This window comes from Chenopodium album, chromosome 26 (genome assembly GCF_948465745.1).
Source record: "Chenopodium album chromosome 26, dcCheAlbu1.1, whole genome shotgun sequence".
NCBI classification, from domain to species: Eukaryota; Viridiplantae; Streptophyta; class Magnoliopsida; order Caryophyllales; family Amaranthaceae; genus Chenopodium; species Chenopodium album.
This window is the reverse complement of record NC_137859.1, coordinates 2,179,647-2,204,438: the sequence shown is the minus strand read 5'-3', so window position 1 is coordinate 2,204,438 and position 24,792 is coordinate 2,179,647. Positions and strand designations below refer to the sequence as shown.

At 36.5% G+C, this 24,792-nt stretch overlaps 2 protein-coding genes and 1 pseudogene across 3 annotated transcripts; 1 reads left to right on the top strand and 2 right to left on the bottom strand.

Annotated features, from left to right (window-relative positions):
• Positions 1 to 75: 75 nt before the first annotated feature.
• On the bottom strand, positions 76 to 966 carry LOC145616139 (putative xyloglucan endotransglucosylase/hydrolase protein 27 pseudogene; annotated as a pseudogene).
• Positions 967 to 12,467: 11,501 nt separating this feature from the next.
• On the top strand, positions 12,468 to 13,017 carry LOC145616347 (17.4 kDa class I heat shock protein-like). Its single transcript, XM_081671055.1, has one exon. The coding sequence runs from the start codon at positions 12,468 to 12,470 to the stop codon at positions 12,945 to 12,947; it is 480 nt and encodes a 159-aa protein (XP_081527181.1). The 3' UTR covers positions 12,948 to 13,017.
• Positions 13,018 to 13,201: 184 nt separating this feature from the next.
• On the bottom strand, positions 13,202 to 24,495 carry LOC145616346 (uncharacterized). Of its 2 annotated transcripts, XM_081671053.1 has the most exons (13): positions 24,271 to 24,495; positions 24,033 to 24,167; positions 18,604 to 18,670; positions 18,436 to 18,523; positions 18,303 to 18,353; positions 17,954 to 18,050; positions 17,691 to 17,774; positions 17,407 to 17,447; positions 17,194 to 17,253; positions 17,051 to 17,110; positions 16,752 to 16,803; positions 16,499 to 16,614; positions 13,202 to 13,862 (listed from the first exon to the last, which is right to left on the bottom strand). In XM_081671053.1, the coding sequence occupies exons 1-12, from the start codon at positions 24,431 to 24,433 to the stop codon at positions 16,532 to 16,534; spliced, it is 981 nt and encodes a 326-aa protein (XP_081527179.1). In that variant the 5' UTR covers positions 24,434 to 24,495; the 3' UTR covers positions 13,202 to 13,862; positions 16,499 to 16,531. The 2 variants fall into 2 exon arrangements, with proteins under 2 accessions (XP_081527179.1, XP_081527178.1); XM_081671052.1 differs by having other exon boundaries at positions 13,202 to 16,614.
• Positions 24,496 to 24,792: the final 297 nt, after the last annotated feature.

Genomic DNA, 24,792 nt, shown 5'->3' with positions numbered 1-24,792 from the left:
ATTGGGCATGATCATTCGAAAAGAATATGAATAATTAATTAAATCATCTTCCAAATGTGAATACTTGGTAATGTTTCAACTAAGCCTACCACCTGTTGGACCAACCACACAATCAGGCAAAGGGGGATTATACCTGTTCTTATCATGGCAATAAGAGTATATAAGATGTTGCCTCCTAAACTCCTCATATTCCCTTAAGTTTTGGAGTGTTATTTTCCCACAAACATTCACATCATCACAGTTAGAAGGCTTCTGATTCGGGTCGGATGCACACCCACGGATTAAAAGGTCCGAGAACCTAGCCACAAACGGGTCGAATTCATGGTTGATCTTAAACCGGCCTCCATTCGTAGCCCAACCCGATCCATCCCATATAGTAGCAATCAATGACATGGGCTTAGACGGGTAATCCCCACCCAAACCATTTGCCTTGTAATTCTCTCTTATTGGGACATCATCCACATAAAAAATAACCCGGTTTTCGCCCCAAAAAATACTATACTTATGAGCCTTTTCACTAGGGTCAAACCATAATGTGTACCTCTCTTCCCTTCCTCTGCTTGTACTACCATTACCATATACATTAGTCTGCAAGACCCAATCCTGACCGTTAGCATGACCCAAGAACTCGAAATCAATCTCGTCGTGATGTCCCTCAAATTTATCATTGTTGGACAAGTAGAATGCCACAACAACACCAGCAGTGTAGTTGGGTGATGGCAGCTTGATAGAAGCACTAAATAACCCGCTTTGGTAAGCATTTTGAGAGATAAACCCGGACCCTCCGGTGTTATTAACAATGGATAAGAAGACGGTGTTTCCATCATCTTCGATGACTATGTTTTCTTCTCCATAGAGCTTCTTTAACCCTTCATCAAAGCTCGTTGTTGTATAGTTTTCGAGACAGCCATAGCAATACGAAATCAACGTGCAGATCAACAAGAACTTGAACAAGAATTGATGCATTTTTCTCTAATTTGTTGTTGTTGTAGCTTTGGATTGAGAGGTCTAGGTGATCTGTAAATTTGAAAAACAATGTAAAATGAATCAAATATGTATGTACATCTATGAAATTGACAATGAATATACCGAGATTATTTTTTGTATTGTTAACATTAAAGTATATGTTACTTTTACTTTCTGACGGGAAGATATATGTTACTTGAATGCTTCTTCAATATCCATAATCTTAAATCTTATAGTAATAAAAAGTAATTAATGTATGTTACTACAATGCTAGTACTATTGGCACGAGTGGAATTAGTGTCTAATTGCACACATGAACAATCAGTAACATGGTACTTAATAAATTGACAAAACACTAAAATTGGCGCGAAACCATAAGCCAATATTATATAACTATTTAAAAATCTAAACATACATCGCACTTAAGGAAATACCAAACATTATGTGCATGGGTGGTGCATGTATCCATGAATATGGATGAATAATTTCAATAGATTGAAGCATTATCATAAATTTAAAGCACAAAAAAATAAACACCCTCCATAACTCCTCATACGTACAAATGCCAATATAAATAAAATTTATCAAAACGTAAATTAATATTCCAAAGATACAATAGAATATGACAGTTACCTAAAAATTGATCGAATTGGGTGTTTGATCAAATCAAATATGTCTTCTTAGTTACTTGCATTTGCTCTAATGGTGCTCCGGCTATTAGACAAGGAGTTTAGAGATAGATTGAGTGTGCAAAGAATTTTTTTTAAAAGAATTTAAAGAATACTTAGGATTATATTTGTATACTAATATAGCTAAATACATAATTTATATAGGCAAATGAGTCATCAATTATGCAATTAACCAAAGAATTAGGACAATTGATTTTTTCTTGTATTGATTAAGGTAAACATGATTCTAACAGCCAATATTATAATTATAAGAAGATTTTAAATGATACTCTATCTCTATTTCCATATATATATGTAGCAATAATTGCATACATAGAGTTATAAACTTATAATGGACCAATACAAAAATATAATGAAAAGATTTTTCAAATTTACACCCAAGTTCCTCACTACTTCCTCTATTGCTACAGCGTTGAGCTAGTTGGAATACACGAGAGAATCTCAAGTTTCCTTCTTCATGATATTTGTATACCTAATTTTAAAAAAAATACTAGTACAAGAGAATTTCCTCAAAAAAAATATATATACTAGAGAATATTTTACTTTAATAATAATTAAGGATTGAATTAGATTGATGCTACCTAATGAATAATGACTAAGGAATGTCTTCAAAAAAAATAATGATAATAATAATAATAATAATAATAATAATAATAATAATAATAATAATAATAATAATAATAAAGACTTAAAAGAAAGTCTTCTTTCACAATATCAAGTCAATCAATCAATCAATCAATAAGACACACCAGCAATGACACGTGTCGTCTTCTGATGTGTCCTTAGTATATTTTTTTTGTTTGTAAAAAAAAAACTTTTTAAAAATTGATAAAAAATATACGCAAAATATTTAATTCCAAAATTTAGAAAAAAAAAATCATAGAATATTATATTTATAAACTTAAATATCTAACCATATATTTGCATAAATAAATTCCTATATTAGTAATTACTTTTGAAATAAAAATAATGTCATCAAGGTTCAAAATAGAAGAAAGCAATATAATATGTATTCAAAAAAGATATTAAAAAAAAATATTTTAAGTAGTTTGATTTGTAATAAAATAAAAAAATAGATTTTAAATTGATATTTCGTGACAAAGGTTGAAAAACTGTGCATCAGGATCTAACATAGTAATAAAAGAGATAGAGTTTTGGATCGTAATTTTTGATTTGGGAATTGAACATTATGGAGTAAACTTGTTTTTTGATGCAATTATGGAGTAAACTTGTACGAGTACATTCAGTACAAGTATATAATACTCCTAAAGAACAATTTGTGAACATTAGGCCTTTCTCTTAAGTATTATTTGTCTTATTCCCCTCAAAAAAAAAAAAAAAAGTATTATTTGTCTTATACTCCGTACAAATATGGAGTTCAAGGCTAAAAAAAATTAATAATAAATAAAAAACATTCATGGGTACTCTTAGGCCCTGTTCACATTTACTTAATTTCAATTTAGTTCAACTCCAATAAGTTCAGTTCAGCTCTAATCAGTTCAGCTTTTATTCCCGGCAATTTTTATTCCAGGTCGAAAAAAGGTAAAAAAATTACAAAATTGAAGGCTATAATCCACGCTTTTTGAGGAAAATTTGAGGTTTCGGGCCCGGTGGCGAAAAGCCTTGAAACCCTAAGGGACACATCTTGGGGTTATATAATGCCGATAGAAATCATATATGATCATTATATGTTGTCCTAAACGTCCGTAGTAGGCTTGAGTTTACGAAATCATTTCAAGTTGTGAACGGGTAAAATGATTGTTTAAGGCCATCTTGGATGGTTCCAACGACGCAATTTCACTCCCGGGGGATATTAGGGACCATGGTAAACAGCTCAGCAATTTTTATTTACGGTCGAGAAAAGATCAAAAAATTACAAAATTGAAGGTTATAATCCACGCTTTTTGAGGAAAATTTGAGGTTTCGGGGCCCGGTGGCAAAAAAACTTTGAAACCTTAAGGGATACATCTCGGTGTTATAAAATGCCGTTTGAAATCATATATGATCATTATATGTTGTCCAAAACGTCCGTGGTAGGCTTGAATTTACGAAATCACTTCAAGTTGTGAACGGGTAAAATGATTGTTTAAGGCCATCTTGGATGGTTCCAACGACGCAATTTGACTCACGGGGGATATTAGGGAAAATGGTAAACATCTCAGCAATTTTTATTTACGGTCGAAAAAAGATCAAAAAATTACAAAATTGAAGGCTATAATCCACGCTTTTTGAGGAAAATTTGAGGTTTCGGGGCCCGGTGGCGAAAAGCCTTGAAACCCTAAAAGATACAACTCGGGGTTATATAATGTCATTTGAAATCATATATGATCATTATATGTTGTCCTAAACGTTCGTGGTAGGCTTAAATTTACGAAATCACTTCAAGTTGAGAACGGGTAAAATGATTGTTTAAGGCCATATTGGATGGTTCCAACAACGCAATTTGACTCCTAGAGAATATTCTGGACCATGGTAAACATCTCGGCAATTTTTATTTTCCGTTCGAAAAATGGTAAAAAAAATTGCAAAATTGAAGGATATAATCCACGGTTTTTAAGGAAAATTTGAGGTTTAGGGGCCTGGTGGCGAAAAGCCTTAAAACCTTAAGGGATTCATCTCGGGGGTATATAATTCCGTTTGAAACCATATATGATCATTATATGTTGTCCTAAACGTCCGTGGTACGATTGAGTTCACGGAATCATTTCAAGTTGTGAATGGGTAAAATGATTGTTTAAGACCATATTGGATGGTTTCACATACCCAATTTGACTCCCGGAGGATATTAGGGACTATTGTAAACAACTCGGCAATTTTTATTCCCGGTCGAAAAAACGTCAAAAAATTACAAAATTGAAGGCTATAATCCACGCTTTTTGAGGAAAATTTGAGGTTTCGGGCCCCCGGTGGCAAAAAGCCTTGAAACCCTAAGGGATACATCTTGGGGTTATATAATGCCGTTTGAAATCATATATGATCATTATAAGTTGTCCTAAACGTCCGTAGTTGGCTTGAGTTTACGAAATCATATCAAGTTATGAACGGGTAAAATGACTGTTTAAGGCCATTTTGGATGGTTCCACTGACCCAATTTGACTCCTAGAGAATATTAGGGACCATGGTAAACATCACGGCAATTTTTATTCCCGGTCTAAAAAAGGTCAAAAAATTACAAAATTGATGGTTATAATCCACGCTTTTTGAGGAAAATTTGAGGTTTCGGGGCCCGGTGGCAAAAAAACTTTGAAACCTTAAGGGATACATCTCGGTGTTATAAAATGCCGTTTGAAATCATATATGATCATTATATGTTGTCCAAAACGTCCGTGGTAGGCTTGAATTTACGAAATCACTTCAAGTTGTGAACGGGTAAAATGATTGTTTAAGGCCATCTTGGATGGTTCCAACGACGCAATTTGACTCACGGGGGATATTAGGGAAAATGGTAAACATCTCAGCAATTTTTATTTACGGTCGAAAAAAGATCAAAAAATTACAAAATTGAAGGCTATAATCCACGCTTTTTGAGGAAAATTGAGGTTTCGGGGCCCGGTGGCGAAAAGCCTTGAAACCCTAAAAGATACAACTCGGGGTTATATAATGTCATTTGAAATCATATATGATCATTATATGTTGTCCTAAACGTTCGTGGTAGGCTTAAATTTACGAAATCACTTCAAGTTGTGAACGGGTAAAATGATTGTTTAAGGCCATATTGGATGGTTCCAACAACGCAATTTGACTCCTAGAGGATATTATGGACCATGTAAACATCTCGGCAATTTTTATTTTCCGTTCGAAAAATGGTAAAAAAAATTGCAAAATTGAAGGATATAATCCACGGTTTATAAGGAAAATTTGAGGTTTAGGGGCCTGGTGGCGAAAAGCCTTAAAACCTTAAGGGATTCATCTCGGGGGTATATAATTCCGTTTGAAACCATATATGATCATTATATGTTGTCCTAAACGTCCGTGGTACGATTGAGTTCACGAAATCATTTCAAGTTGTGAATGGGTAAAATGATTGTTTAAGACCATATTGGATGGTTTCACATACCCAATTTGACTCCCGGAGGATATTAGGGACTATTGTAAACAACTCGGCAATTTTTATTCCCGGTCGAAAAAACGTCAAAAAATTACAAAATTGAAGGCTATAATCCACGCTTTTTGAGGAAAATTTGAGGTTTCGGGCCCCCGGTGGCAAAAAGCCTTGAAACCCTAAGGGATACATCTTGGGGTTATATAATGCCGTTTGAAATCATATATGATCATTATAAGTTGTCCTAAACGTCCGTAGTTGGCTTGAGTTTACGAAATCATATCAAGTTATGAACGGGTAAAATGACTGTTTAAGGCCATTTTGGATGGTTCCACTGACCCAATTTGACTCCTAGAGGATATTAGGGACCATGGTAAACATCACGGCAATTTTTATTCCCGGTCTAAAATAGGTCAAAAAATTACAAAATTGATGGTTATAATCCACGCTTTTTGAGGAAAATTTGAGGTTTCAGGGCCCGGTGGCGAAAAACTTTGAAACCTTAAGGGATACATATCGGTGTTATAAAATGCCGTTTTAAATCATATATGATCATTATATGTTGTCCTAAACGTCCGTGTAGGATTGAGTTTACGAAATCACTTCAAGTTGTGAACGGATAAAATGATTGTTTAAGGCCATCTTGGATGGTTCCAACAACGCAATTTGACTCCTAGAGGATATTAGGGATCATGGTAAACATCTCGGCAATTTTTATTTCCGGTCGAAAAATGGTCAAAAAAATTGCAAAATTGAAGGATATAATCCACGGTTTTTAAGGAAAATTTGAGGTTTCGGGGCCTGGTGGCGAAAAGCATTAAAACCTTAAAGGATTCATCTCGGGGTTATGTAATGTCGTTTAAAACCATATATGATCATTATATGTTGTCATAAACGTCCGTGGTACGATTGAGTTTTCGAAATCAATTCAAGTTGTGAATGGGTAAAATGATTGTTTAAGGTCATATTGGATGGTTTCACATATCCAATTTGACTCCCGGAGGATATTAGGGACTATGGTAAACAACTCGGCAATTTTTATTCCCGGTCGAAAAAACGTCAAAAAATTACAAAATGGAAGGCTATAATCCAGGCTTTTTGAGGAAAATTTGAGGTTTCGGACCTGGTGGTGAAAAGCCTTGAAACCCTAAGGGATACATCTTGGGGTTATATAATACTGTTTGAAATAATATATGATCATTATAAGTTGTCCTAAAGTCCATAGTAGGCTTGAGTTTACGAAATCATTTCAAGTTGTGAACGGGTAAAATGACTATTTTAGGCTATATTGGATGGTTCCACTGACCCAATTTGACTCCTGGAGGATATTAGGGACCATGGTAAACATCTCGACAATTTTTATTTTCGGTCGAAAAATGGTCAAAAAAATTGCAAAATAGAAGGATAATCCACGCTTTTTTAAGGAAAATTTGAGGTTTCGGGGCCTGGTAGCGAAAAGCCTTAAAACCTTAAGGGATTCATCTCGGGGTTATATAATGTCGCTTGAAACCATATATGATCATTATATGTTGTCCTAAACGTCCGTGGTACGATTGAGTTTACGAAATCATTTCAAGTTGTGAATGGGTAAAATGATTGTTTAAGGCCATATTGGATGGTTTCACATACCCAATTTGACTCCCGGAGGATATTAGTGAATGGTAAACACTCGACAATTTTTATTCCCGGTCGAAAAAATGTCAAAAAATTACAAAATTCAAGGCTATAACCCACGCTTTTTGAGGAAAATTTGAGGTTTCGGGCCCAGTGGCGAAAAGCCTTGAAACCCTAAGGGATACATCTTGGGGTTATATAATGCCGTTTGGAATCATATATGATCATTATATGTTATCCTAAACGTCCGTAGTAGGCTTGAGTTTACGAAATCATTTCAAGTTGTGAACGGGTAAAATGACTGTTTAAGGCCATATTGGATGGTTCCACTGACCCAATTTTACTCCTAGATAATATTATGGACCTCGGTAAACATCACGGCAATTTTTATTCCCGATCTAAAAAAGGTTAAAAAATTACAAAATTGAAGGTTATAATCCACGCTTTTTGAGGAAAATTTGAGGTTTCGGGGCCCGGTGGCGAAAAGCTTTGAAACCTTAAGGGATACATCTCGGTGTTATAAAATGCCGTTTTAAATCATATATGGTCATTATCTGTTGTCCTAAACGTTCGTGGTAGGCTTGAGTTTACGAAATCACTTCAAGTTGTGAACGGGTAAAATGATTGTTTAAGGCCATCTTGGTTGGTTCCAATGACGCAATTTCACTCCCGGGGGATATTAGGGACCATGGTAAACAGCTCAGCAATTTTTATTTACGGTCGAAAAAAGATCAAAAAATTACAAAATTGAAAGCTATAATCCACGCTTTTTGAGAAAAATTTGAGGTTTCGGGGCCCGGTGGCGAAAAGCCTTGAAACCCTAAGAGATACAACTCGGGGTTATATAATGTCGTTTGAAATCATATATGATCATTATATGTTGTCCTAAACGTTCGTGGTAGGCTTAAATTTACGAAATCACTTCAAGTTGTGAACGGGTAAAATGATTGTTAAAGGCCATCTTGGATGGTTCCAACGACGCAATTTGACTCCTGGGGAATATTAGGGACCATGGTAAACAGCTCAGCCATTTTTATTTACGGTCGAAAAAACGTCAAAAAATAACAAAATTGAAGGCTATAATCCACATTTTTTGAGGAAAATTTAAGGTTTCAGGGCCCGGTGGCGAAAAGCCTTGAAACCTTAAGTGATACATCTAGGGGTTATATAATGCCGTTTGAAACCTTATATGATCATTATATGTTGTCCTAAACGTTCGTGGTAAGCTTGAGTTTAATTACGAAATCACTTCAAGTTGTGAACGGGTAAAATGAATGTTTAAGTGCATATTGGATGGTTCCACCGACCCAATTTGACTTACCGAGGATATTAGGGACCATGGTAAACATCACGGAAATTTTTATTCCCGGTCTAAAAAAGGTCAAAAAATTACAAAATTGAAGGTTATATAATCCACGCTTTTTGAGGAAAATTTGAGGTTTCAGGGCCCGGTGGTGAAAAGCTTTGAAACCCTAAGGGATACATCTCGGTGTTATATAATGCCGTTTGAAATCATATATGATCATTACATGTTGTCCTAAACGTCCGTGGTAGGCTTGAGTTTACGAAATCATTTCAAGTTGTGAACGGGTAAAATGATTGTTTAAGGCCATCTTGGACGGTTCCAACGACGCAATTTGACTCTTAAAGGATATCAGGGACCATGGTAAACATCTCGGCAATTTTTATTTCCGGTCGAAAAAAGGTCAAAAAATTGCGAAATTGAAGGATATAATCCACGCTTTTTAAGGAAAATTTGAGGTTTCGGGACCCAGTGGCGAAAAGCCTTGAAACTTTAATGGATACATCTCGGGGTTATATAATGCCGTTTGAAATCGTATAAGATCATTATATGTTGTCCTAAACGTCCGTGGTACGCTTGAGTTTACGAAATCACTTCAAGTTGTGAACGGGTAAAATGTGAAGGAATTGTGTCTTCGATAAGTGCAATTACTAGATATATCAAGGATCACTATTATGGAGATAATAAGTTCATTCTATTGGGGCGTCATCCTCTGTTGCTAGACTATGAGAGATGATCTTTGGACTAGTCAAATAGTCCAAGGCCCTCTAGAATGGATCCTATGAGGTCACACACAAGAGTATTGGGTTAAGCAAGTAAGAGGCCCATTAATGGTCTCATGAGCAATTAACTAATCATGAATTGGAAGGGTTGGATGTAAGAAGTCATAATCAACTTACAGTAGATTTTGACATCAAGGCAACCAATCCCAAAACCCTAATCCTCTCTCCAACTCACGGCCCTCATCCTCCCCTCACGTCCGTACGGCCGGCCACCCCTTGGTGGCGTGTGGGGTGGTTATCGTGGTGGTTCTTGGTTAGTATGTCTCTCCTCTCCGTAGAAGGTTAATTGAAGGGTTCAATTGCAACTAACTAGCATTAGTGGAGGTCTTAATCCATGCCCGTGGACCAAGTAGAGGAATCACACTTGAGGTTCTTTATCTCCCCTTGTTCTTGCTCGATCGCACATGGAATCACGCTTCAAAGGTACAATTATGTGTTCTTTATGTGTTATGCAATGATCCTTGGTTTAGGTGCTTTATGAATATAATTCATGTTATTTCCGCTACGTAGTACCTATAAACTCCTACAAAATGATTGTTTAAGGCCATATAGGATGGTTCCACCGACCCAATTTGACTCCCGGAGGATATTAGGGAATATGGTAAACAGCTCGGCAATTTTTAATTACGATCGAAAAACGTCAAAAAATTACAAAATTGAAGGCTATAATCCACGCTTTTTGAGGAAAATTTGAGGTTTCGGGGCCTGGTGGCGAAAAGCCTTGAAACCCTAAGAGGTACATCTTGGGGTTAAATAATACCGTTTGAAATCATAAATGATCATCATACGTTGTCCTAAACGTCCGTGGTAGGCTTTAGTTTAAGAAATCACTTCAAATTGTGAACGGGTAAAATGATTGTTTAAGGCCATATTGGATGGTTCCACCTAACCAATTTGACTCCTAGAGGATATTAGGGACCATGGTAAACATCTCGAAAATTTTTATTTCCGGTCGAAAAAAGGTCAAAAAATTATGGTGGTGAAAAACCTTGAAACCTTAAGGGATACATCGGGGTTATATAATGCCGTTTGAAACCATATATGATCATTATATGTTGTTCTAAACAATGTGGTAGGCTTGAGTTTACGACATCACTTCAAGTTGTGAATGGGTGAAATGACCGTTTCAGTGCATATTGGATGGTTGTACCGTCCCAATTGGACTCCCGAAAGATATTAAGGACCATGGTAACCATCTCGGCAATTTTTATTTTCGGTCAAAATAACGTCAAAAAATTACAAAATTTAAGGCTATAATCCACGCTTTTTAAGGAAAATTTGAGGTTTCGGGGCCCGGTAGCGAAAAGCTTTAAAACCTTAAGGGATACATCTCGGGGTTATATAATGCCGTTTGTAACCATATATGATCATTATGTGTTGTCTTAAACGTTCGTTGTAGGCTTGAGTTTACGAAATCACTTCAAGTTGTGAACGGATAAAATGACCGTATGTTTAAGTGCATATTGGATGGTTCCACCGACCAAATTTGACTCTCTGAGGATATTTGGGACCATGGTAAACATCACGGCAATTTTTATTCCCGATCAAAAAAAGGTCACAAACTTCAAAATAATCACTTCAAGTTGTGAATGGGTAAAATGACTGTTTAAGGCCATATTGGATGGTTCCAACCACCCAATTCGACTCTTGGAGGATATTAAGGACCATAGTAAATATCTCAGCAATTTTTATTTCCGGTCGAAAAAAGGTCAAAAAATTACAAAATTGAAGGGTATAATCCACGTTTTTTAAGCAAAATTTGAAGTTTGGGGCCCGATGGCGAAAAGCCTTGAAACCTTAAGGGATACATCTCGGGTTATATAATGCCGTTTGAAACCACATATGATCATTATATGTTGTCCTAAACGTCTGTGGTTGGCTTGAGTTTACGAAACCCTAAATGACCGTTTGGGGGCATATTGGATGGTTCCACCGACCCAATTGAACTCCCAAAGGATAATATTGACCATAGTAAACATCTCGGCAATTTTTATTTTCGGTTGACACAAGGTCAAAAATTACAAAATTGAAGGCTATAATCCACGCTTTTTGAGGAAAATTTGAGGTTTCGGGGCTCGGTGGCGAAAAATCTTGAAACCCTATGGGATACATCTGAGGTTTATATAATGTCGTTTGAAACCATATATGATCATTATATGTTGTCATAAACGTCCGTGGTAGGCTTAAGATTATGAAATCACCGGGCCCCGAAACCTCAAAAATTCATCAAAAACTGTGGATTATATAGCTTTCAATTTTGTAATTTTTTTGACTTTTTTCCGCTCTGAAATAAAAATTGTCAAGATGTTTACCATGGTCCCTAATACCCTCCGAGAGTTTAATTGAGTGGATGGAACCATCCAATTTGGCTTTAAATTTTCATTTTACCAGTGTTCGTACATGCCTCTTGTATTGGCTATAAGTTCTCACGGGGCCTTTACGTTGCAGGATAATGGTCCTATATGGGTCCACATAATATTATATGATCTCGGGATTCATCCCGTAGTGTTCTATGAAATTCCAACACTAGCTCCTGACACCTCCTAAATCGCTCCGATTTTGTGTATTATACTGCAGACTGTGTATGAAAAAACATGGGACGTCATTTTTAATCTTGTTTTTACAAAGAAAACTTATATTTTAGATAAACTTTTGGTCCATTCCAGATTTGAATCATCTACTGTATTGTTTTTTTTATGCATTATAAGGTAGTGAATTAGTTTGTTTTTTTCTTCTGTTTTCAGGTCTGCAAGGTCGTAGAATGTTGTAGAACAGGATACAGGAAACCATAATCATAATGAATTAGGGATAAAGAAGCTTTCAGAAGATTGTAGAAATCAGAGCTACACTATCTGGGTCCCTCGATACTGATTTAACAAAAACATCATAGTATTAAACTATTGGAGGAAATGCCCAGAAACTCCGAGATATCTCATTACAATCATGTATAAATATATGCAATGCACTTCCAGTTCTAACATCAACACAGAAAATACTCTAAAGAAGTTCAATCCAATCTCAATTCAGTAAACCCTCAATCACCTGTGCACAGCTCAAACAATCCTCCAAAAATGTCGCTTATTCCAAGCTTCTTTGGTAACCGAAAAACCAACGTCTTTGATCCATTTTCCCTAGACACTTGGGATCCATTTGATGGCATTCTCACTTCGGCCCTTGCCAATGTACCCAGCTCAGCTCACGAAACATCCCAGTTTGCAAGCACAAGGGTTGATTGGAAGGAAACACCAGAATCACATGTTTTCAAGGTTGATCTTCCTGGTCTGAAGAAGGAAGAAGTGAAAGTTGAGGTCGAAGAAGGCAGGATCCTGCAGATAAGTGGAGAAAGAAGCAAGGAGCAAGAAGAGAAGAACGACAAGTGGCATCGTGTTGAGAGGAGCAGTGGGAAGTTCCTTCGCCGCTTCAGACTACCTGAAAACACAAAGATGGATGAGGTTAAGGCTAACTTGGAAAATGGAGTGCTCACTGTGACTATTCCAAAGGTGGAAGAGAAGAAACCTGAGGTCAAGAGTATCGACATCTCTTCTGCTTAAAAAGGTCTCAATCTGTCAGAAGTGTGCTCAATGATAATTACTGTCATTTCGATTGAATAAGTTTGTTGTTATGTCTAGGTAATTTGCTTGTTTGGAAGGGAACCCCTGTGATGTTTTTTTTTTTTTAGGGGAAAAGGAGAAACTTAATTAATTAAGATGGTCAACGATACAAAATTGGGGTCTCTAAGCACATAAACACTTAGCCCCTTAAGCCCATTAAGGCTTCTGATAATAAGTGAACAAACAAAAAACCAAGTTAAACACCCTACAGTTCGAAACCAAAGAGCATTACATAAAATCAGATTGTGATTAAGAGTCTTCAGGATTTCCATAAACCAGCCAATCTTGGAGTTAATACTAGGTGCTTCCAGTGAGGTCATCTTCATAGACTTCCTTTGCAAAGCTAGGCACCACATCAAAGAACTTTGCTCCACTTTCTACTCCCATTGCCATGGCTAGACTGCCAGTTTCAAGGGCGTTTTTAGCAAGATTATGAGCGGCTCTATTAGCTTCACGAGGCACATAATTGAAGTTAAAAGAGCATCCCTTATCAAGCAAGGCCTGCATATCCATTAGTATGACTGCTAATTCATGTGTGCCATAATTAGCAACATTCTCAATGGTCTTCTTGAGGGATAGTGCATCGGTTTCGATGGTTACCTCCTCGAGCTGGGCATCCACCGCCATTTGCATACCCCCTCTCATTGCCATAAGCTCCACCTGGCAAGAATCACTAGCTGCAACATTCCAAGATTTACCAAAAAACCAGGTACCATCAGAGAGTCTTGCAACTGCTCCTGCACCTGCTGTGTGGCCATTCTTGCGCCAAGCCCCATCAGTGTTAATTTTAATGCATGTTCCCCTTGGTCTTTGCCACCTGGTTTCTCTTAAGATTGCAGGAATCCTTCCTTTTCCCTGAAAAATGTTAAGAGTGGTAGCCAAATCCAGCTTATACTTTAAAAACAAAGTAATGGGATGATATATGGCACGCTGAAATTCGCATAATTACGAGCCTTCCATAGATGCCACAAAGCAACTGTGAAAGTAACTCTCCAAGTAGCACTCACGTTTAGATTGTAACTCATCCATCCTTCCCAATTAATGTTGAAAAAAGTGTTGTAGTTGAACTCCTTGTCCATTTTGTTTAAAGTGAAAATTCTAGACCATAAAGTCCTAGAGTTAATGCAATCTCTAAACAAGTGAAGGTGGGTCTCCAAATCTAGACTACATCTAGTACACATTGACTCAAAATTTTCTATTCTTGCAGCTAGAACTGTGGCCGTGGGTAATATTTGATGACCTATGTTCCAAACCAACATTTTGTACTTAAAGAGAATTGTAATATGCCAAAGTTTTTTCCAGTTAATATGGGGAAAAGAAGGGTGGTTGACAAAATTAGAAGCTAGCTTATAGGCACTTCGGATTGAAAACTGACCATTAGTCTCTATGCCCCAACAAAGAGTGTCCTCAACCGAAGCCACCGTTGGAAGGGGAATGCTCTCAATGAGTTTGCAAAGAAAATCCGGAATGATATGTTTTATTCTACTAGTATTCCACTTCCCATTATCAATGATATAATTAACCCCCCAATGAGCCATGTAATTAGGAATGGGTTTATCAATAACCAAGTAGATGGGTTTATCCCCCACCCAATGATGGTACCATAGACAAATATCCTTTCCATTGCCGATCCTATAAGAAATACCCTTCACTAGTAAGTCCTTCCCTTTAAGAATGTCCCTCCAAAGAGGAGAATCCTTAGCACTAGGGATGGTATTTAGAAAGGAAGATCTTTTAAAATACCTAGCACGAAGGATTCTAACCCATAATTTGTCCGGTTCATGTAAAATTCTCCACCCAAGTTTAGCCATAAACGCAAGGTTCCAATTTTTTAAATTATGCATACCTAGCCCACCTAGTCCTAAGGGTAAAAAAACCTTTTCCCAACTAGTTCTAGGCAAGTAGCGAGTTTTATCGACTTTGTTCCAAAGGAATCTTCTACAACTCCTCTCTAAATCATTAAGAATGGTATTAGGAAGAAGTGTAGTTTGCATGGCATATAGGGGGTAAGAGTTGAGAACGGACTTGATTAAAGTACATCTTCCGGCCATATTAAGGAGTTTAGCTTGCCAACCCTTTATTCTATTTTTAGTTTTATTCAAAAGGTCACTATAGTCCTTAATTCTAAGTCTATTGGGACTAATATTCACACCCAAATATTTACCAAAAGAGGGAGCACCCTTAACATTGGAGACACTAAGAATGGTACTTTTGAGAGACAAGCACATTTTGGGGGGAAATATAACCTTAGATTTGGTAGGACTAATAAACAATCCGGATTTATTACCAAACTCAAGGAGAACATCCTTAATAGTCCTAACATTTTCAACCGACGCTCTAGCAAAGAGGAACACATCATCGGCATAAAAGAGGTGAGACACACAAACATCATGATCAATTTTAATTGGTTCCCAAAGACCCTCTCCCACCCTTTGTTCAATCATTAAAGACAATCTTTCAAGACATAGAACAAAAATGTAAGAGGAGAGGGGATCGCCTTGCCTAATTCCTCTCGAGGGAGTGAAATTATCCGTGATTTCTCCATTCCACAAAATAGATATAGAAGGGGTAGTGATGCAACTCATAATGAGGTTAACAAGTAAGGTCGGAAAATTTAATCCCAACAAAGTTTCCCTAACTGATGTAAGATGGTGTTTTTGTGCAATTAAATTCTGTGTTTATCAATTGCAGTTAAATACTTGCATTCTTGCAAACAATTATAATTTGGAAACAAATAGCCATTGATCCAAGCCTCCAAGGCGATAGGCCAAGGAAAATTTATTGTCTTGAGAATCTTAGAATAAAACTTACAAAATAACAATCCAGATAAATGAAAAGATTCAATAATCATAATAGAGTACATGGAAATTACGGTCACAAAAAACGACCATGGGAAACACGAAGGGATAATAGAGTACATGGAAATTACGGTCACAAAAAACGACCATGGGAAACACGAAGGGATGTAGGTCGGGCAGATAGCAGTAGCTCCAGTATTCCACAAACTCAGAATAGATAGAAAACATACAGGTATAAATAGATTCAGTATGAAGTGTGGCTAGAGAATTAGATATATGACATATATCCGAACATTTATGAAAATGCAATACATGCAATAGTGTAAATGAGTAGCAAATTCACATTTGGGCTCATAATGAATTTAGCCAAAAGAACCATAAAAGGCACTAGCTATGAATACAGAAATACCAGGACATCTAAAACAGACAACAAGATGATCCAGAGAGATGGCTAACTAAATAAATGTAGAATTTTCAATTTTGTGTCATACATATATGAGAATCCACAAGTCTACAATTGACCCATTAACAATAATATATTCATGAGAATTCTTTGGCAGCAGAGTTATAGGGACCTCAGACATAACCTCAACACATACAACTAGACAGAATTCAATTTGAAGACTTAAGGTCTGAAATATCCACAATCAAAACCATTGTCAGGGCACTTAACCAGTACAGGATGTAACTTACCTAAGAAACTCTATGAGTAGTGAGCCATTGATCTCAACTCAGCAAAAACTCCTTCAAGTTGCAGAAAAGTCCCTTATTATACGGATTCTTGAACCTCGTATCTGACAAAGATTGATCTATTTCATAGCATAATAATTACATTAGGCAGATACGGAGTATGATGTATGTATGAAGACAAGAATTACATCATCGAATGGAAGCAGGAGAGAGAACTCGCAGAACAGACCAAGAAGCTTAAACTTTTTGAAACTACCTGGTGTAGGCTGAACAATGACATGGAACTCTGGGTATCTTCTCCAATTTATCTACAAACACAAGAGCATGCAAATTATAGACATGTTAGCAAACTACAAAAACAATTAAGCCAGTTCATTTACCAAATCTCTTCCATGTAAAGTGTCAGCTCTCTGCTAAAGTGCTAAATTCCAAGCAAGTCTTTCGAATTTTAATCTTTTTACCACGAATACAACAATTTTTTACTTTTTAAGTTATGCTGTTGTGCTTATGATAAGATGTCTACTTATTGGTCCAGATGTTACGTACAAAACTTACCCATTCTTCAGTTCTTATATTGAAGCAAACACAATATACATGCCATGCAAAAAAAGCCACCTGTATTATAATCAGAGTTAATCATGAGTAATTCAATTCATTTCCCGTCACTGAATCCACTATTCTCCATGAACCGTACAAACCTGCCAAAGCACTTGAAGCAAAGAAAAGTTCATCGTGCTCATGACCAAGCTGTATTGAATCTGCAACGAAAGAAAATTCCACAAACAAAGCTACATTAGATGAACATGTCAATAAAACGTCAGGGACAATACCTGCCCTGAAGTTCCAGTTATACCTAGATGATTTAAAATACATAAGATCCCCTAAACAGTCGGAAACAATGAAAGATATACCTTGGAGCCCCTTTCTGTCAAGATCAGATTTCTGTTGATCCCTGAAATCCAGGCAAACTATGCTCAGTACTTAATATTGGAGGGAGGGGGGGGGGGGGGGACTATTAGTTGTAGACGAATAGAAATGAAAAAAATTGTATAGGGATCAAAATACCAAATGGAAATATGGAATTCAGCGCTAAGCCATCTAAGTCCTTTAACACTTACATGTTAATTCTATTGAGAGAGGCAAAGAGATTATGCAACAGATTAAGAAAATCATTCAAAAAGAAAATAAAGCTTACACTGATAAGTAAGCATTGTATAGGAGGCCTCGATCATTATGAATATAATTAAAAGTGACATGAAAAGCTTATGATTCCTCTGGCCTGCAGACAAGTAGATGATCAGACAAATATTCTGATTTCTGAAGCTGAAGCAAAAACAAGTAGGAAAAAAATGATGCATACACCCCTAAATATACAAAATCTAGTGTAGTGCAAAATGTCATTAAATTTAGAGCAGCATGTTTAAGGTCTAATTTTTAAACTCATGGCTCTGTTGTTACCTATGCAGTTTCCAAAAGCAGGGCAATGGTGATCAAATCCAATAACATAGGCTTTGCAAATCCTACAATAGCGCGTCCTTCTTGAAGATAACGAAGTCTAAAAAGGGAAAAAGGCAACATGAACCATCTCCTTACATGATAGTTTAAGACCTAAAGTCAAGGTTGATCTTAAATTTGCAATTGAAATCCAGAGACGTAAAAAGGACTGAATTTTACATTCTTAATGGTCAATTTTGTATATGAACAAAAGACATGGGTCGAAGACACTAGGATAACATATATAAGTAGCAGAAAGTATTTACATGAGGCATAATAGCCCTCAAACAGCATATGGCATATGTAAATTTACCATTTCACTTGAGTTGTGCAAGCTTAGGCCTCTTGCTGTAGATGATACTTCCTGTAAACATTCGACATCAAGTCAATTAAGCATACTATTTCCAGAACAATAAGTGTTGTTTAACTTGTTTCTAATTCACAACCTCCAGATGATACCCATCTTCTGTATTTGAACCCTCAACTAAACTGGGAGAGTCATGGCGAACAAAACCAGGATCACTTGTTAAGATCCTGAAGCCAAGCAAGTATTTGCTAGTGTGAGGAGCACATCAGTGGTGCTTCAAAAGTAAAAGAGTGATAAATAAATTCACCTAAAAAAACCAATAAGAAGAATTGCTAGCTCTGCATTGAATACAACATTTGATGGAATTGAAACAGCTGCAAACCAAACAAACCAAAAGCCAAATGATGATCAAAAGAAGACAAACCTTAAGAGATTTAACACATTTACATTTGCACCGATTATTATGGTTCAAATGAACATGCAATACCTATTTCTGAACAATGTGATAAACCAGGCCTCAAAACAAGCTCCAATGGTAAGCAACATTAGAATACTACCTAGCATCGAACACAAAAGTACCAAACCAGGTTTTGAGGTTTGAGGTGTCAGCATAATTATTTACTCTCTGTTGCATAATCAGTCCAATTTACAAAAAAAAAAAAAAAAACATAACAATAAAAAAAAAAAAAAAAAAAAAGACAAAAACCTTGTAAATAACTAATACGTGTGCATAGCCATAAATGATACGAGTACTTGATTTGAAATGGGAGAGAATAATAGTATCTAGAGCTGTCAAAAATTGACCCAACCCGAGAATTCGACCTGAACCGGCAATGATCTGAACCCAACTTATACCCGGACAACGGGGTGAAACTAGTGACCTATAACCCGACCTGAACTTGACCATACGTTAACCGACAACCGATTTGATCCAATACTTTTTGACTTGAACCCGAACCTGCTCCCGACCTGAGAGTAACCGTCAACCGATTTAATCCGACCCAACAATAATTTGTACCCGAACTAGTACCCAACCAGATTTTGTACCTGAGTCATGGAAGGTTTAATAAAATTTATATGTCTTTTGTTCAACTTATATACTGGTACAAATCTGTAAACCCACAATCCGATTCAGCTTGTATACCTTTTGTTTTCTATTACTCATATATAGGTTTAATAAAATCTTGATAAAGCTAATCAAATTATATGGAAGGCGTAATTATATAGGTTCAACTTGAGCACATAGACATTTATTAGAATTGAACTTGAACCAAAACCCAACTCAACACTAACACGAACCCGAATGTACCATATATCAACCACTCAAACCTGACCCACACACAACTCGAACCTGGAATTGAATCCGATCTGAATTTGGCTCGAATTTAACCCGACATATATCTGAAAAGGTGAACGACCCAGAATTTCTCAACTCAAATTGACTCGACCCGAACTTGAACCTAATATGAGGCTAGATTGACCCGACATAACCAGATCCTAATTTAACCCGAGACATGATTTTAACCTTTTTTTGCCCATAAATAGAAATTACCAAAATGTTTACCATGGTCCCTAATATTCTCCGGGAGTCAAATTGGGTCGGTGGAACCGGCCAATATGCCCTTAAACGGTCATTTTACCCGTTCACAACTTGCAGTGATTTCGTAAACTCAAGCAGTAGTCAAGCCTACCACGGACGTTTATGAGAACGTATAATGATCATATGTTGTTTCAAACGGCATAATATAACCTTGATATCTATCCCTTTGGGTTTCAAGGCTTTTCACCACCGGGCTCCGAGACCTCAAAATTTCTCAAAAAGTGTGGATTACAGCCTTCAATTTTGTATTTTTTTTACCTTTTTTCGCCCGGAAATAAAAATGTCCGAGATGTTTACCATGGTCCCTAATATCCTCCGGGAGTCAAATTAGGTCGGTGGAACCGACCAATATGCCCTTAAACGGTCATTTTACCCGTTCACAACTTACAATGATTTAGTAAACTTAAGCCTACCACGGACGTATATGACAATATATAATGATCATATGTGGTTTCAAACGGCATAATATGACACCGAGATGCATCCCTTAGGGTCTCAAGACTTTTCGCCACATGCCCCTAAAACTCAAAATTTTCTAAAAAAGCGTAGATTATAACCTTCAATATTGTAATTTTATACCTTTTTTCGCCCAAAAATAAAAATTGCTGAGATGTTTACCAAGGTCCCTAATACCCTCCAAGAGTCCAATTGGGTCGGCGGAACCAACCAATATGCCGTTAAACGGTCATTTTACGCGTTTGCAACTTGCACTGATTTTGTAAACTCAAGCTTACCACGGACGTTTATGACAACATATAATGATCATATATGGTTTCAAACGGCATTATATGACCCCGAGATGTATCCCTTGGGGTCTCAAGGCTTTTCGCCACACGCCCCTAAACCTCAAAATTTGCTAAAAAAGCGTGGATTATAGCCTTCAATTTTTTAATTTTTAACCTTTTTTCGCCCGGAAATAAAAATTACCAAGATGTTTACCATTGTCCTTAATACCCTCCGGTAGTGCCGATGGAACCATACAATATGTCTTAAACGGTCATTTTACCCGTTCACAAATTGCTGTGATTTCGTAAATTCATGCCTACCACGGCGTTTATGACAAAATATAATAATCATAAGTGGTTTCAAACGGCATAATATAACCCCGAAATCTATCCCTATGGGTTTCAAGGCTTTTCGCCACCAGGCTCCGAAACCTCCAAAATTTCTTAAAAAGTGTGGATTATAGCCTTCAATTTTGTATTTTTTTTACCTTTTTTCGCCCAGAAATAAAATTGCCGAGATGTTTACCATTTCTCTAACATTCTCCGGGAGTCAAATTGGGTCGGTGGAACCGACCAATATGCCCTTACACGGTCATTTTACTCGTTCACAACTTACAATGATTTCGTAAACTCAAGCCTACCACGTACTTTTATGACAACATATAATGATCATATATGATTTCAAACGGCATTATTCGACCCTGAGATATATACCTTAGGGTCTCAACACTTTTCACCAGCGGGCCTCGAAACCTCAAAATTTCCTCAAAAAGCGTGGATTATTATGGTCTCTAATAGCCTTCAATTTTGTAATTTTTTTACAATTTTTCGTCCGGATATAAAAATTGCCGAGATGTTTATTATAGTCTCGAATACCCTCCAGGAGTCCAATTGGGTCGGTATCATCCAATATGCCCTTAAACGGTCATCTTACTCATTCACAACTTGAAGTGATATCGTAAACTCAAGCCTAACAGTCTACCACGGACGTTAATGACTACATATGATGATCATATATGGTTTCAAACGACATTATATGACCTCGAGATGTACCCTTAGGAGTCTCAAGGCTTTTCACCACCGGGATCTAAAACCTCAAAATTTCATCGAAAAGCATGGATTATTCAATTTTGTAATTTTTTGACTTTTTTTCGCCCGAAAATAAAAATTGCCGAGATGTTGACCTTGGTCCTTAATATCCTCCAGGAGTCCAACTGGATCAGTAGAACCCTCCAATATGCCCTTAAACAGTCATGTTACCCGTTCACAACTTGTAATGATTTCGTAAACTCAAGCCTACCACGGACGTTTATGACAACATATAATGTTCATATATGGTTTCAAACGACATAATATGACAATGAGATATATCCCCCTAAGGGTCTCAACACTTTTCGCCACCGGGCCCTAAATCCTCAAAATTTCCTCAAAAAGTGTGGATATAGCCTTCGATTTAGTAATTTTTTTACCTTTTTTCGTCCGGAAATAAAAATTGCCGAGATGTTTACCATGCTTCCTAATACCCTCCGAGTGTCCAATTGGATTGGTAGAACCATCCAATATGTCCTGAAACGGTCATTTTACTAGTTCGCAACTTGCATCGATTTAGTAAACTCAAGCCTACCTAGGACGTTTATGACAACATATAATGATCATATATGGTTTCAAACGGCATTATATGACCCCGAGATGTATCTCTTAGGGTCTCAAGGCTTTTCGCTACTAGGCCACCAAACCTCAAAATTTCCTAAAAAAATTAATTTTGTAATTTTTTGACCTTTTTACGTCCGGAAATAAAAATTGCCGAGATGTTTACCATGGTCTTTAATACTCTCCGAGTGTCCAATTGGGTCGGTTTAACCATCTAATATACCCTTAGACGGTCATTTTACCCGTTTACAACTTGCATTGATTTCATAAATTCAAGCCTACCACGTACGTTTATGACAACATATAATGATCATATATGGTTTCAAACAGCATTATATGACCCCAAGATATATCCCCTAGGGTCTCAACACTTTTTGGCACCGGGCCTCGAAACCTCAAAATTTCTTAAAATAATGTGGATTATAGCTAGAGCTGTCAAAAACTGACCCGACTCGATTTCCGACCTTGACGGACAAATATTTGAACTCAGCCTATACTCGAACGATGGGGTGAAACTAGAGACCTAACCTAATTTTAACCGAAAACTCATTTGATCCAATACTTTATGACCTGCGAACGTGCCCCGACCTGATAATAACCGTCAACCGATTTAATCCGACCCGAAAACAATCCGAACCTAAACTAGTACCCGACCTAATTAAAACATGAAACCGAGTCATGGAAGGTTCAATAAAATTTTATTTACCTTTTATTCAGCTTATATACTGGTATAAATCTGTAAACCCTCAATCCGATCTAATAAAATCTTTTTTTCAGCTTATACTCCCTCCGTTTTTAAATACTTGCTCCATTTTCCATGCGCGGAGTTTTAGGAGAAATCGAAGAAAGTAATAAAATAAGGAGGTAGTGGGATAGTTGGAAGAATAAAAAATTGTAAAATGCAAAAGTAGTGGAAGAATTGGAGGACAAAGAGTATTATATTGGGTCCACTTGGTATGAAAAATGAATTATATATTGTAAAAGTTTTCCTAAAAAGGAAATGGGGCAGGTATTAAAAACGGCCGGAAACGGAAAGTGGAGCAAGTATTTAAAAACAGAGGGAGTATAACTTTTGTTCTATATTACTCGTATATAGGTTTAATAAAATCTTGATGGTGCTTAATCAAATTATGAAAGGCGTAATTATATAGTTCAACTTGGCCACATCGATATTTATTAGAATTGAACTTGAACCAGAACCCGACTCAACACTAACCTGAACGTGAATGTACCATCTTGTTAACCCATCCAAACCCGACTCAACACAGCCCGAACCTGAAATTGAACCCGATCTGATTTTAACTCAATTGAACCCGATCTATATCCGAAAAGGTGAACGACCCATTATAACTTGAAACGAAGTTGACCCAACCTGAACCTGATTTGAAGCTAGATTGACCCGACATAACCTGATCTTGATTTAACCCGAAACCTTATTTGACCCGACCTAAACCCGAGTTGAATACCCGAATTGACAGCTCTAAGTATCATTATCATTTATCAAGGTAAAACTGATTATGCAATAAATCATTTGTTAACTTTTCAAAATGGGAGAGAATAATAGTCTCAATGTCTCATTACAACCCGCGAACGAACTAAACTTAATTCTGATAATCAAGCAGAAAGACTAGTTAAATTTCACCCAATTATGCAAATCATATAAAAACCTAATCATCAACAACAATACTCTTCCCAATTATTAATTAAATTGTCTCAACCAAATACAAATCACATATTCAAAGTGCAATTAATCAAAATTACCTTGTCTAATCACGCTGATATAAACAATCCAAAAGAAGATCATATGAAAAAATACAAAAGCCGGGGCTGAAGCATGAACTCTTAGCAAACGCTTAATAGACTGGCTTAATCCAATAGCAATTGCAAGAACTGCAGCTGCAATGAATAATTAAACATAAATTTTAAAAATCAATCAAAAAATTACAAAAACCCTAAAAATTGACTGAGCTTCTTATTAATAAAAGTGGGGCAAAATTACCTGAGAGGAGGAATTGAACTAGGAGAGAGAATTGCGGGAAGAAATAAGGTATGAAAAGTAGGGAAAATTGAGTGATGAAGCCGGAAATACAGGATACTAAACACCGGAATATCAGGTCCGGCGAATTTTCCCGGCAACCATTTTCGTCGTTTAAACCCACCATTTTAGTCGCCGATTCAACCAGTAAACTTTAAATTAGAGTAGTAATTTCAGAAACTAATTTGACGGCCCAAAGGTTGGGAGAAAATAGAGGTATGATATGCGGCCCAAAAATTAGCAATTGTTCGACCCAAACAAAGTAATCTTTTAAAAAAAAAATGTTTTGTCTTTTTTTAATTGTAATGTAAAAAAAAAATATTTATTCTACGTTAGAAATAAATAATAGTTATGTAAAATTTTGCTTGATTTTTCTCAATATATACTTTTAAAAATCAAAATATTAAAATTTAACTTATTTTTGTTTAAGTAAAATTATTAATTAAATATAATAATAGTATAAAATGTGCACGAACGAGTATGAAA